The sequence below is a fragment of the Saccostrea cucullata genome, unplaced genomic scaffold (genome assembly GCF_032062105.1).
Source record: "Saccostrea cucullata isolate Sc308-1 unplaced genomic scaffold, CSIRO_AGI_Scuc_v1 ctg1418, whole genome shotgun sequence".
Classification (NCBI taxonomy): Eukaryota; Metazoa; Mollusca; class Bivalvia; order Ostreida; family Ostreidae; genus Saccostrea; species Saccostrea cuccullata.
The window spans coordinates 121,471-135,000 of record NW_026923133.1 but is presented as its reverse complement, the minus strand read 5'-3'; the positions used below and the strand labels follow the sequence as shown (position 1 = coordinate 135,000).

At 35.9% G+C, this 13,530-nt stretch overlaps 1 protein-coding gene across 4 annotated transcripts in view; it reads right to left on the bottom strand.

The window, feature by feature from the left end:
• Window positions 1-562: 562 nt before the first annotated feature.
• Window positions 563-13,530, bottom strand: part of LOC134263249 (zinc finger E-box-binding homeobox 2-like) — a 31,098-nt gene continuing 18,130 nt past the window's right edge. For 2 of the 4 annotated variants that reach the window (XM_062745564.1, XM_062745567.1), the window contains 6 exons: window positions 10,369-10,491; window positions 10,086-10,195; window positions 9,675-9,879; window positions 6,647-8,877; window positions 5,336-5,525; window positions 563-4,988 (listed from right to left, as the gene is read on the bottom strand). In XM_062745564.1, coding sequence (XP_062601548.1) covers window positions 4,777-4,988; window positions 5,336-5,525; window positions 6,647-8,877; window positions 9,675-9,879; window positions 10,086-10,195; window positions 10,369-10,491 — 3,071 coding nt within the window. In that variant the 3' untranslated portion in view covers window positions 563-4,776. Of the gene's footprint in view, window positions 4,989-5,335; window positions 5,526-6,646; window positions 8,878-9,674; window positions 9,880-10,085; window positions 10,196-10,368; window positions 10,492-13,234; window positions 13,453-13,530 lie in introns of those variants that run through there. The other 2 variants (XM_062745566.1, XM_062745565.1) reach the window with 2 other exon arrangements.

Here is a 13,530-nt window from a genome sequence, read left to right as displayed (position 1 = left end):
ATAATGTCGTTTTTATTTTACAATAATTTGGCAAATAATGAACGCATGAAGATAAAATTTTTAGCATTTCTTTATTTTTTGTTGTTTTATGTTCGATATAAATTTTGAAAGCACAGACTGTATTGAACTAATTTTATAGCCTCAGTCCACGAACTCTTTGATAACCCCTCGTAGTTTGACCCACTTTTTAAATACTTTAACCTTGGTCAAAACTTTTGACATTTAGTACTAGCGCTTTCATATTTCACAGGTGTATCCTTCCTTTGGATACCAACAATTTCGACCTTAAAATTTGACTTGCATTTGTGAAACTTCAACCCTCGAAACGGGTAAGCTGCCATACAGAGAGCATCAGCGTTTTATAAACACATCTTGTTCATCTTGTTTGTTAAATGAATGTTTCTTCAGATGCTGCATGGTCCGAACTCATACTTTTTGTCGTGGTATGTTTTTTTATTTTTTTTGGGGGGGGGGGGGGGGTAACTTAAAGCGGTTTACTATGGCCCTCTGCATAATGTCTTTTTATGTAGAAAAATATTCGCCAAAAAATAAAACAGGAAAGTGCAGTTTGAATGTTTTTTATTGTATGACTATTGGTTACATAGAACACTGGAATTGATGATACATAGAACATGGCAATACATTGATCTAATCTTACAGAAGAAGAGGCCACAGACAGGGCACTTCTCTAGAAGAGGCCACACACAGGGGCGGCACTTCTCTAGCATTACAGTCTATTATGCAAATTCACGACTAGAAATATATTCTGGATTTCATATCCATAACTATTAAAAAGTAATTAATGGCTGAATCTGGAAAAGGAAATCTTTGCAGTTTAGTGGGGAAAATTTATTTCTAGATAAAAATAAAACTGAAGTGTAAATTGGAATGTAAAGAGAAAACAGTCTGAAAGATGATTTTGAACTAGAAACAATCTCTTGCAATGTCTGAACATAAAACCATTAAAAAAAAAGTTTCATCATAAAAAGCACATATTAAAATAAATATAATTATGACACATCTCAAACAGGCAAGCATTACACTTTAGTGTTTGAATATTCAATATTGCTGGCATTATTTATACATCTTATGACTAGAGTTAACTCCCTTTGTTTATTTCACAATAAACTATACACATTAAGAATAAATCTATAGTAAAACATGCAATAAATCAATTTTAAAAATAAGAAGACAATGACGCTTAAGTAAATAATGACACAGATATTTACATCTCATGCAATTTATATATGTAATTACAACATAAAACATGTACAGCTATCTTCTGACAAGCATTGCATCATTATTATGAACAAAACATCTAGGTTTTAAATATAAATGTTGACAATATTAAACTTTAATAACACACACATGTATATAAGAAAATGCCATTGCTAGTTTTCAAGTTAGGAAGAGCTCATCAGGTGAAGAAAATGCAGCCTTTGCCAAAAATATTTTCCCCCCAGTCTTATGTCAATACTAATAATATCATCAAATGTTAAAAATCAGAAAAAAAGTATGAACAATCCATTGTGTGGCAAGTTACAGTAATACTGAGGTCAGGTGAATAATTCCATGTATAAACCAATCATCATCTCAATAATCAACCAATCAAACATCATAGCACACTTCAAATTATCCAATCAAACAGCAGGACACACTAGAAATTATATTACATCAGACAAGGGGACTAAATTCTATGTACATAATTTTGATTTCTAGCTCAGCTGCTAATGGCAAGATACAATAGCTGTGCTATACATAAAAACAAAAGTCAGCAGGCTAATCTATAAATACTGGTGGGTATTGGCAGCTGTGGACCCAGTTTGGCACTAGGGAAGTAAGCTATCTTTGAGTAAACATTCAAGGGCTTTTGTTTCTGGTGAAATATTGAGTATTTTTGTCAAAACACCAATAACAAAATTCCATTTGGAATAGAAATATGAGTATTTCCTAAATCATAACATGGTTAAAACAACTATGAACATTTTAATAATGTTTTAATGCACGACTAAATAAAATTAACTGTGGTTCAATAGGCAATTAAATAGTAAAATTTTTTCAATGGTGGGACTACATAACTACTGATACATTCAGTAGATAAAAAATATTGCTATTCATCAAAAAAAAAGATTGACTAGGACTGGGGACTTTTTACACGGAGTAAATAAATCGTATTTGCGTAGTGCAGTGCACGATATATTGCTGGCACAAGGAAGACACAGGAGGAATTAATACTGTACTGGCAAGATGTCGGCATGCTGAGGGTAAGAGAGCCAAGCCCGACACACGCACACACACTCACAGACACACAGACAGGTGATTAACACCCTCTACATCAGATACAGACAGACATACAATCTTAACATCAACACTATCATACAAATGTACACATCACATTTTTTCACCCTTTTCACTGACCTGTTAATTTTACAAAGTAAAAATAATCATTTTCCCTTAGTTCAATAAGGAAAAATATCAATTTATAGCTACACATAGAATGAGATTGAACTAGAGACACTGTGCTACATTACAACGACTAATACTGTACACTCTATTGCTTTTATCCCGCCTTTCAATAAACACATGTAATCATCTCTCCTCAATAAAAAAGAAAAGCTAAAAATATATTTTGATCAATTTCAATAATTAAAAAAAAATAAATTAAAATCAGCCCCAAAAGGTTAACACAATAAAAGGTTAAAAAAGAAAGTAAACAAATGACAACTAATATGATTGTCTGTGGAAATCAGAGAACACAAAGTTTCGGGTCTTTGGCAGCGGAGAATTCACGATGTCTAGATCTAATGACCTAAATTACTGGAATTTGGCACAAAATGCAGGATGAAATATTTGGCACATGATAAAAATTAAGATTGCAATTTCATTTTCCTCTCAGGATTTTGTTTATCTATTTTGTGAACTGTTTGATTTGATGGAATTTCCTGCTAGTTTTCAGGCTACTGAATTCAATCATTAAACTAAGAATTTACTAAAGATAACTTTCAGATCAAATTCAGATCTAACTCATCATTAAACTTAGAATATACCAAAGATAAATTTTAGATCTAATTCAAGTATAAAGGTGTAACAAAAGCCTAAATCTTTAGATAAAATTAATTAACATACTTCAAAAACACATTCTCTCTCACGCATTCAGCGATGATGATTGGTTTAACATGACATTAATACTTTATGGTAAAACATGTATGGCCTCAAACTGGAAGAGCATTAAATACTGATAGTGAATTGTATTGGAAGATCCAATCTTAGATCACTTAACAAATATGTTAGTAACAATCATTTCTACTATCTACTATAAATAGTACCTGATAACTTAACTATACACACAAAAAATCTGTATGGATTTCAATGAATGGACTGAAAATAAATGTCCAACAAAGATTTTATACTTGTTTCCATATGTCATACACTTGGTGTGCCACTGCATAAAGTGGAGGAAAACTAATGCATTTGGAAACTGAAAAAAATATCAATGGAAAAAAAATTAATCTCCTACAATTGTTATACTGTCTAACCCTTAAGCAAGTGAGTCGATGTTAAAGGAAGCACTATAAGTATTGAAACATTCTGTATTCTAGCACAGCCTTGTGCATCTACAGAGACTTAGAAAAAATAAATTATATTATTCTGTTAACTTAATCCAGTACAAAACATAATAAATAAATAGTATTTCATTTCCTTCAATAGATACTAAATCAATAATATTAAAAAAAAAACACTCTTTGATCTTGATGCAGATAACAGAGATGCATAATAACATCTTAACATCTGTAATAACAGCTCTATTTCTGCAGAAATAGATAATTCAAAACATACCACATGGATTCTGGGACTAGGAACTATCACAACACACAGGGGACTAGCTAACACAACAGCAGTAACAACATGAGTATTTGTATCAGGTAATCTGATTGGTGGACTAAACATTGTCACCATGGAAACACAATTTAAATTCTTCTTACATGCCTTGTTTCAGATATATACAGATTACTCAAACATTTGGTCCCCTCTATCTCTTCAGAGAAATAAAAATCTTGTACGAAAAATAAAAGTCAGTATAAAACATGATCACATACAAAATATACATACACCATTCAAATGCTGTGTCATGGAGAAGAAAGATTGCAAGAACAATATACGTACACCATAGTAGTAGTGTAAAATGTGGACAAGCATTTAGTTCATATACCTCAAAATGAAATGGTTTCACATGACTAGCTTAGAAGACTATACAATACTACAGATGAGAAATGAATGATGTCAATTTTTGATGAACTATTTGTGAATTTCAGTACCTAGATGGCTTATAATGGAATCAGGAATGTAGTGCAGTTCCACTTCACTGGAATGCCAAGAGCCAAATAAACGAACAAGGTGGAATGGAAACATCAAATTCAACCAAGCTAGAAAACATCAGACCTAATATCTCAGCAATGTGGAAATAGTCACAATCGTAAACACTTAACAACATAGCAAAATTACTTGCAATATAGCAGCAAAATCTTTCAGTTAAAATCTTTGATCACAGAGTGGACTGCAATTAGAGGGAAATAACTCCCAGTTAACTTAATAAGAAACTAAATGACTCTGAAGAAGCCACGGCTTTGACTTTACAAAGGACACCATCAGCAAGTTATTTAGTGTTTATAGTCCTTGTGAAGCTTTAAGCTGAAGAGCAGCAGTAGTCTTGTGGTGGCTTGCGGTAGTTGTAGTGGTGGTTGATGTGCTGGCTATAGGACTTGTGGTGTCTGAGATTTACGATGAGGAGTAGCCGTCTTCCCGTAGCGGTTTGCAGTACTTGTAGCGGTGGTTCATGTGTTGGCTGTAGGACCCGGAGTGACTGAATCTCTTGCCACACTTCTTACACTCGAACGGTTTCTCCCCGGAGTGGAGCCGGCGGTGCTCGGTCAGGTGGTGCTTGTGTTTGAAGGCCTTGCCACAGATCTCGCAGGTGAAAGGTCGGGCACCTAAAGGATAAAATAAAATATTAAGGGTTTGTCTGAATTCATCAATCTCCAACAATGATGCATAAAATGAAATTTGACTCCTGCATTCTAACCCCTGAATTAACAAGTAAGCATGCAAGTCAAAACACAGACTTGCTCTATAGGCATTCACATACTCATAACTTATTATTTGGCTTGACTTATACTGTGGTGCAGTTTTCCTTTTCCCTTTTTTTTTCTTTTTTTTGATTTCAGGGACTTTGTAGCTTAACATTTTTGTTAAATAAGATTCATCTGAATTATTCTGTAGATACTCTATAAATACTATAATTTTTTAAGTGTTGGTAGAGTGTAGTAATTTTCCTCACCTGAGTGTTCGTACTTGTGTCTGGCTAGGGAGCTCTGCTTAGAGAAGACTTTAGCACACTGGTCACAGGCGTACATCCCCTCCTCGGCGTCGATCTTGTGGCCCTTCCAGCTCCGGCGCTTCTTCCTGAGGGGGTGGTCCTCATCTAACAGGGAGTCATCCAGGTCCATCTGGGCCTCCTCCGACTCCATCTGTCAACAACCATCATCATCGTCAATATCATCATCATCAACAATCATTTTCATTATCAAGTACAATTTAATGAAATTATTAAGCCTGATTTAATCACTTATCATTGAAAATAAATAAGTTTAATTTTGATTCACTGTAATCTTCACCTATCCAATATACTGTATGTGTACTTAAAAATTTGGACTTTAAATTCTAAAATCCTTGAAGAAAACAATAATGAACTCTTATTCATGAATACTGATATTTTTAATGCATACAATACACAGCATAGATGTGGTAAGTGCGTGAGTCGTGAGTATTGGTAAACCTTCTCAGTTTTTGTGTAAAATTTTGAACACAATTTAGAAATTTTGAGCCCTATACTTTTGAATAAAGCAAAAATTAAGTTCTTACAAATAAAAAAGTGATTTATAGTTGAGCAATTTAAGTACACATACAGTATTTTTTTTTTTTAATTAAATATTGTTTTTAATATTTCAAAAAGTCAGAATGAAAACAGGGATAATATAACATGCAATGTGAATACAATAAGCTAATATCTTTTAATTCATTTTAGTAAAATGTTAACAAATGACATTAGTTATTAATGATCATTATTTAAAAGTTAATAAATATATAATTAATATTGAAGACCATCATATCAGATTTATTAACCAAATATTGAAATTTAATTACAAACTTTTCATATGATGATCTTCATAAAACAAATGTGACATGCATTTTGGGGGATTTTTATTTTTATTTATCATGGGGAACTTTTAAGTCATGAAAAAAGGGTCCAGGGTGTCACAAGTGTTTAAGCAACATCTAAATGCAAAATAATTTACTGTTTTTCCCTTTTCTGCCCCATTCCCAAACCAATGAATTAGTGCAATGAAGATGTTACTTGACTGAAGAAGTGCAGCACTGAGATTCCACATGAAAAGCAAATGAATAAAAACAGGATCTTTCATGAATACAATAAGTGCAAACTGAGCACTGAACAGTTAATATCAGGGAAACAGTGGAAAATACATGCAGAGTTCAGGAGGACAGAAAACAAATGCGCAATCTCATTTCCTCACGTCTTCAGTGTTATTTTTAACTACGGGGAAAAAGGTTAAAAACGTGTGATACAGACATAGCTGTGTACCTGCCGCCAGCTCTTCTTCCGCAGGCGTTTGGACTTGAGGGAGCTCTCCATCAGGGCGGCTCTCTGGGACAGGCTGACCTCCGCGAGGGTGGCGAGGTTCAGGGTGGCGTGGCGGTACTGCTCACTGTCACTACAGCTGTCACTGGAACAGTTCGAATCCTCGTCCTGACTCTCGTCAATCACCAGACGACCAGACTTGTCCCCATTCTGCTCAAAGTAGAATTTAGAGTCCATTGGAGTAGCACTGTTTCTGTTGATGTCGGTGAAGCCTGGTTTTGGAATTGGTTCAGCAGATTTGGAACGATGCTCGAAGTGATGATTCATGGCAGCTTCTTGGTTGGCCAGCATGTGCGCCTGTAGGAAAGGCTGGAACATCGAAGTGGGTGGATGTGGTAGGTAACCTCCAAAGAAGTGTCGAGGAATCATTCCCTCCTGCTGCAGATACTTGTAGATAGCACTACTCTGGAGCCGGCCTTCTTTCTTCTCTGTTGGGCTGTCTGGCTTCCCGCTGAAGTTGGTGGATGGGAACTTGTGAGGAACACTTGAGGAGCTGTTGGAGGAGCTGGGACTGCTAGCATGAGCGGGAGTGGGTGTTCTGCTGCGGACACTGAGATCTAGTGGCTGTTCTCCGGACTTGCTGGTGGAGGGAAGGTCTAGCTTTTTACCGTGAGCTCGTGTTGTGTTGGGAACCACAGGGATGTAGCTGGACTGAGTAGATGTTGGATTCTTCCACATAGAGCCGTCAAGGTGCTTAAAGCGGGCCATGGAGGGAACATATGGCACATTCTTCCCTTGTCGTCTATCTCTTGCTCGCATGTTTTGGAACCAAACTTGCACAACCCTCTTCTCCTTTCCGATCTCCTTCCCGATGCGGATGAGTTCAAACTTCCTTGGTCTTGGATTCTCTTTGTAGTGGGCCTTCAGGACTGCCAGCTGTTCCTCTGTGATGTGGGTCCTCATCCTGAACTTCTTGGAGTCGCAGTCATCCTCGTGGTCAGTATCTGGAGCACTAAAGCTGCCGCTGGGTGTTTCCTGGTGACTGCTGTCTGAGATGGAGCTACATGGAGAATTCCTGGAACTATCACTATAGGATGCCCTCTGTAGGAGTTCCTTGTTGGCCTTGCATAGGTACCTCTCATGTTGGTGCTGATCAACTGCACTGTTGAAGACTTCACTGCAGAAGTGACAGGGAATCTTCTCTTTCTCAGCGTCTTCTTTCTCTTCCATCTTCACATCTGAGGTGACGTCTGATTCTGGTGTTACTTTCTTCTCTGCTCCCTCAGTCGAGTTATCTTCCTCCATTGGTTCATCTTTGGGTTCACGTTTGGAATCAGCGGAAGGCTCTTCTTTGGAATCTGGCTCTTTCTTGACAGCTGTGGTATCCTTGAACTTGTGCATGGAAAGAAGCTGAGTGTTGGAATTAACATCTGGAGAGATCTGAGCTGAGTTGACGGGAGATGGACTTGTGCTGTGACGAGACATGGCCTCTGCCTTGGCTTGGAGAGAGATGATTGGATTGATGGGTGAGCTGTGACGAATCATGGAATACGTGTATGGTACAAAGGCTGGTGGAGGAGTGAAGAATGGCATGCTTCCTTTTGGATCGAAATGTAGGTACGGAACTCTGGGAAATGGTCCTTGAGCCATATTGGTCAGCATGTGGACAGGCGGAGTGAAGGCTCCCTTGGAGATGAGCGGCTTGGAATAGGTGACGGTAGGTTCACTGTGGTTGACCCTCTCGGTGGTGTGCGCTTTTGGTCCTGCTACCCAGCATTTCTTGGAGGTCATGTGACTACTGTAGGATCCGGAATGGCTGAATCGCTTGTGGCAGTTTGGGCACTCGAACGGCTTCTCACCACTGTGTATACGGATGTGCTCCTTCAGGTGATGCTTGAACTTGAATGCCTTGCCACACTCTGGACACTTGAACTTGCGGAGGTCCGTGCTCTCGTCATGGCTGATCATGTGTCGCTGTAGCCGGTAGACGTTGGCGAAGGTCTTGTTGCAGACTTTACAGGACTGGGAGGTCGGGGAGTGGAGGGCCAGATGCTTGTCTAGGTGGGACTTCTGGTTGAAGGATTCCTCACACTTTGGACACTGGAACCTGACGGGCTTGTCTGGGTGGGCGGACCTCATGTGCTCCCTGAGGACTGGGATCCTGGAGTAGGACTGACTGCAGTACATACACTTCAGAACAATGTCCTCCTCCAACATAGCATCTGTAAACATAACAAAAAATCTGTCAAAGGCTGGAATAAATAATTTTTATTTATTTCTAAATAATTGTTGAAAGCTTCTTTAATTTTTTTTTCAGTGACATAGATGTAGAAGAGATTAGGACTCTTATGTTATGAAAAGAATGGCAGTGTCGTATTTCATGCATTAGTAAATTGTATTAAGAACATCATGGTCATACAAAAACTATAGTAGAAAACAGCCGCATGTATATTATCAAGAGATGTTTGTAAAACACTTATGCCCCACTCCCCCTCCTCAAAAATAATTGGAATTCTTCTAAGTCCAAGAGACATAACTCTGCCAAAAATGGCTGGATGGTAACTGAAACAGATCTAGACCTACATATTTTAATGATAAATCTGAATGCTGAATTTCATTTTAGTATGTGTAACCTCTTCAAAGAAAATGAACAGAAACTGCAAATAATTGGAATTTTTCTAAGTCCAAGGAGCATAACTAACACACGAATAAAAGTTGGTTTACAGTTTCTGTTGAAAAAGTTATTATAGTTGTTTAATTTTATTTTTATTTTAAAGATTTTGTATTATTACATATCTTTTTATGAAAATAATAGGTGATAGGTCCTCAGTTCATTACAAACAATCCAATCAAACTTTTCAAAAACCTTGTTATTCGACTTATAAAACATTTTTGCTTAAAATTCATTTGGACCCATGAAATGCAACAGAGTGTCTGTCCAAATATCAAATTTTTTTTTTTGTGAACATTGATATTATTCAGAAAGGGAGAATTTTTTTCAACCTTAGTTAATACTGACCATTGTCACGACTCTCCTCATCTTCCTCCTCAGTCTCTGGGACATTGGCCTCGGCCTCCTGGGCCTCGTGATCACCGACAGGCTCGGGGTAGATGACTGCAGTGTCACTGCGGTTCAGGTACTCCTGAATCTTGTCCTCCTCAGCACTACTATTGGTCACACAGGACGGCTGTTTACATGGCAACACAACTGACGTCACCTCCTCCTGTCATTACACAAAGTCAAAACTTAAAACGTTATCAAATAACTTACTAGTACTTTAAAGCAACACTACCATTTATAATTAATTCAGTTTTATCACTTTATTTCATTAAAGTTTGAATAACTTTACATTGATTTTATTTATGTCATTCAGTCAATGAATTTTTTGATATTGCAGTATAATCGCAATGTGCTTTAACAGTAACCTACCCTTTTCTCTGAATTCTCTTTGTTCAAAGACGGATTCTGTGTGGTGGATCCAGGTTCTTTGTCATCTGACAAAATAGGCTTTATCTGAGAATCAGCTGTAGAGTTTTCTTCTGTGGAAAAAAAATAAAACAGTTGACTTTTGTTTCTATTTATGCTATAAAAATACCTTTTAAAACAGTTGATTTTTGTTTCTATTTATGCTTTAAAAATACCTTTTAACAAATTTTTTTTTTAAAATGTCAGCTCTTGTTATTTAGTATGTAAATTTTACGTAAAATTTAACCTTTGTTTGGCAGGTCCACTTTGTCATGGAGACTGTTGTCATGGCTACCAGTGTGGTCATGGTTTCTACCAATAGTTGTGGATGCTGTTTCTTTTCTTTTGATATCACTCACTTCATCTTCAACTAGAAAGAGAGAATTGTAAGAGTTACTTCCCTTACTACACTACTCCATTGTACCATTCATAACTGCCTCATTAATTTTAGTCATGATAATAGAAGGAGGGAATTAATGATTATTACTTGTAACAGGGACTGTGCATTACCCTGAATAGTAACTTCCTGCACATCTGTTCCCTGGGTTTTAATATGACAGATCACACAATACCAAGACAACTTAATAACTCCTCAACTAGATTTATACCCCTCAACTGTTCAAAGGGCAGTAAAAAAAAATAACAGAAACTTTTCATATAAAAGTTGTCTCATACTACTTTTAAAATAATCATGATTCATTTATTAACATTACTTAAGCAAATTTATGGCATCATCTCAAAATTCATACATCAACACTTTTACTAACCCTTTTTTTTTTCTCCAAAAAAATAAATCAATGTTCATGTAAGTAAAAAGTAATAAGTTAAGCAAAAAGGACTCCAATAGTTCTTTCAAGATTTCTTAATAATAATGTCAGTATAAGTGATTTTGTAGCATTTTTTCTACAATTTGTTACAGTAAAAAATTGAGAATTTTAAACATAAGAAAAAATCTCATTTTTTAATATTTTAGGCCATGGGATCATAAATATCTTATTAAACTTTCTTCAAAATCTTTTTATCATTACTTAAATGTTATACAAGTTAAGCTGACCTATCTAAAATTAAAATGATTAGGTTTTAAGCTGCAAATTCTGAGTTTAATTTTATTTTGATAATTTATAAACATTTCACAAGTTATTGAAAATTTAGCTCAAATCTGTCACACGATCCTTGGGCCTGATATTTCTATTTTTCAACTAGCCAAAAATATATCATATAGTATTAGCTAATACATCATTTGTATTTAGAATAATTGTTTCCTTAAAATCAATTAAAATATACAGGTTTTTACTGGGATAAGGACATGATCTTACATTCCAGCTATGAAATACACCTGCAGACCATAACTGTATCAACAATAAAGACTTTTGCAAAAGTTGTACCACTTTTTTAATCACAATAATAATAGGGTTTACTGTGTCACAACACGGTGATCGTAACATGTAATTGCCGTTACATTTACAAACTATGTCATACGACTATTAGCATTATTATCACTGCAATAAAAATCAAATTACAAATACGAGAAAAATTATCCTGTCATTTTTTGCAAAAGAACAATGGGATAATTTGTAGCAATTTCTGATATAAATTAATTATAATTTTTTAACATTAAAACAATTATTGCGGAATCTGCACCTGACTGCGGAGAAGGGTAATGGGAAGATGATTCCGAGTATGGTGGTTGTCTAGCGGTAAACCAGCATTTACGTCTGTTTTATTTTCCTAACACGAGCCACGGACTGAACATTCACCTGCATCTCTACGGAAACCTGATACACGAACATCAGTTAAAATCCCCGTCAACAATAACCTTATGCTGTTAACTGTGGGCCATTAATCCCCGATTAGATCTCTGATTATTGTATCAAACTCGCCATTTCACAGGAAAACAAATAAAAAATTACCGATTATTTCACAGCCTTGTGATCACACACTTAGGCCACTTGGTAGGTTTTAAATAATTACAAAGAGTTGTCTCACCCTACTCCACAATCTATGCTACTCTGTCGAGCCAATATTTCAAACTGTACAGTACGTTTTTGCATTTGAATAATTTTATTCTAGGCATACAAGTAAGTGTCAGTCAATGCTATTTATCCATGTTTATACCTTAAACTAACCTGTCATCTAATTTAATTTATTCCTTTTGTTTTTTAACAGTTGAACACAAAAAGTCAATTTATCGGTACTGTATATTTTATTTGAATCACTTATGTCCACTAACAATCTTCTTATTGTAGAATAGCTGCTTCTTACATATAATGACACCAAACGTTTACCCATATCTTGAAAGATACCTCTTTGGGTAAAAAAAACAAAACAAAACTATAATATCATACAAAAAAATAATAAACACTTATATTGACTTTGAACCTACTTAGAAGAGAATTTAAAAATAAATTCAATAAATTCAATGCTAAATTTTACTTCATTCAAGAAGGAATGGACAAGGTAGAATCATTAAAATGTTGTGGTGGCTGGATTTTAAAGTTGAATAAAGAACCTGTTAAATTTAAGCAATCCAAGAAATTGGGCCCACAAACTTTAGCAATTCTACAGTAAGCTTAAAATATAACCCCCATATTCACTGGCCAAATGGACTGCCCTCTCCAAATGTCTTCCCTCCTGAGGACTTTTGTAACCCTTGCCTTCCCTCCCCAGGGCTTCAGTTAATCGGTCTTCCCTCCACACTGTGATGAGACATACGCCATTACGGTTTTCCTTTCCAAAACATGTGACCCACACCTTATCTCGTTTCTTCATCTCTGAGTGACTCACCCTGATACTGATGCTCTTTGTTTTAGGTACCTCTTCTCTGACTCTCTATTTCTCTCTCTCAAATCTCTTATTTCTTATGCATATTCAGAGTTTTTCTAATTTGAAAAATGGCATTAAAAAAATCTTCAAATCTCCTGTTTTTCTGGTTTTGTTAAATGTAAAATATTAACTGTCTCTACACATGTAAACAAAATATTCCCAGTAGTATACATACAAATTACATCAACTAACAGAAAATCAATGTCCTAAAAACCTTACAAAATAAAAAGCATATTTTTTTTTACAAAAGTTACTCATTTTTAAACAGTTTTATGTGACATCTGACTTACCAAAGCCCATTATAATATTATAAAAATCCCTCAGCATGTTTCCTACATCAGGTATACACAGGGTCACCTCTCTTCTCTATCAACACAATCTAAAGCTTACAAGAGCCTGATACAGACTTCCCTGACCCAACCCATCTGATTCCCTGGCTGGCACCAGGTGAGATAAATTAATATTGAGGGTCCACCTTCTTTTAATTCACCTTGTCTTTACGCTACTACTGAACATAATTAATATCACCTAAACAGCATCAGAGCCGGCAGCCAATCGCAGCCAACGGTAGCTAGGTTGATAAGGT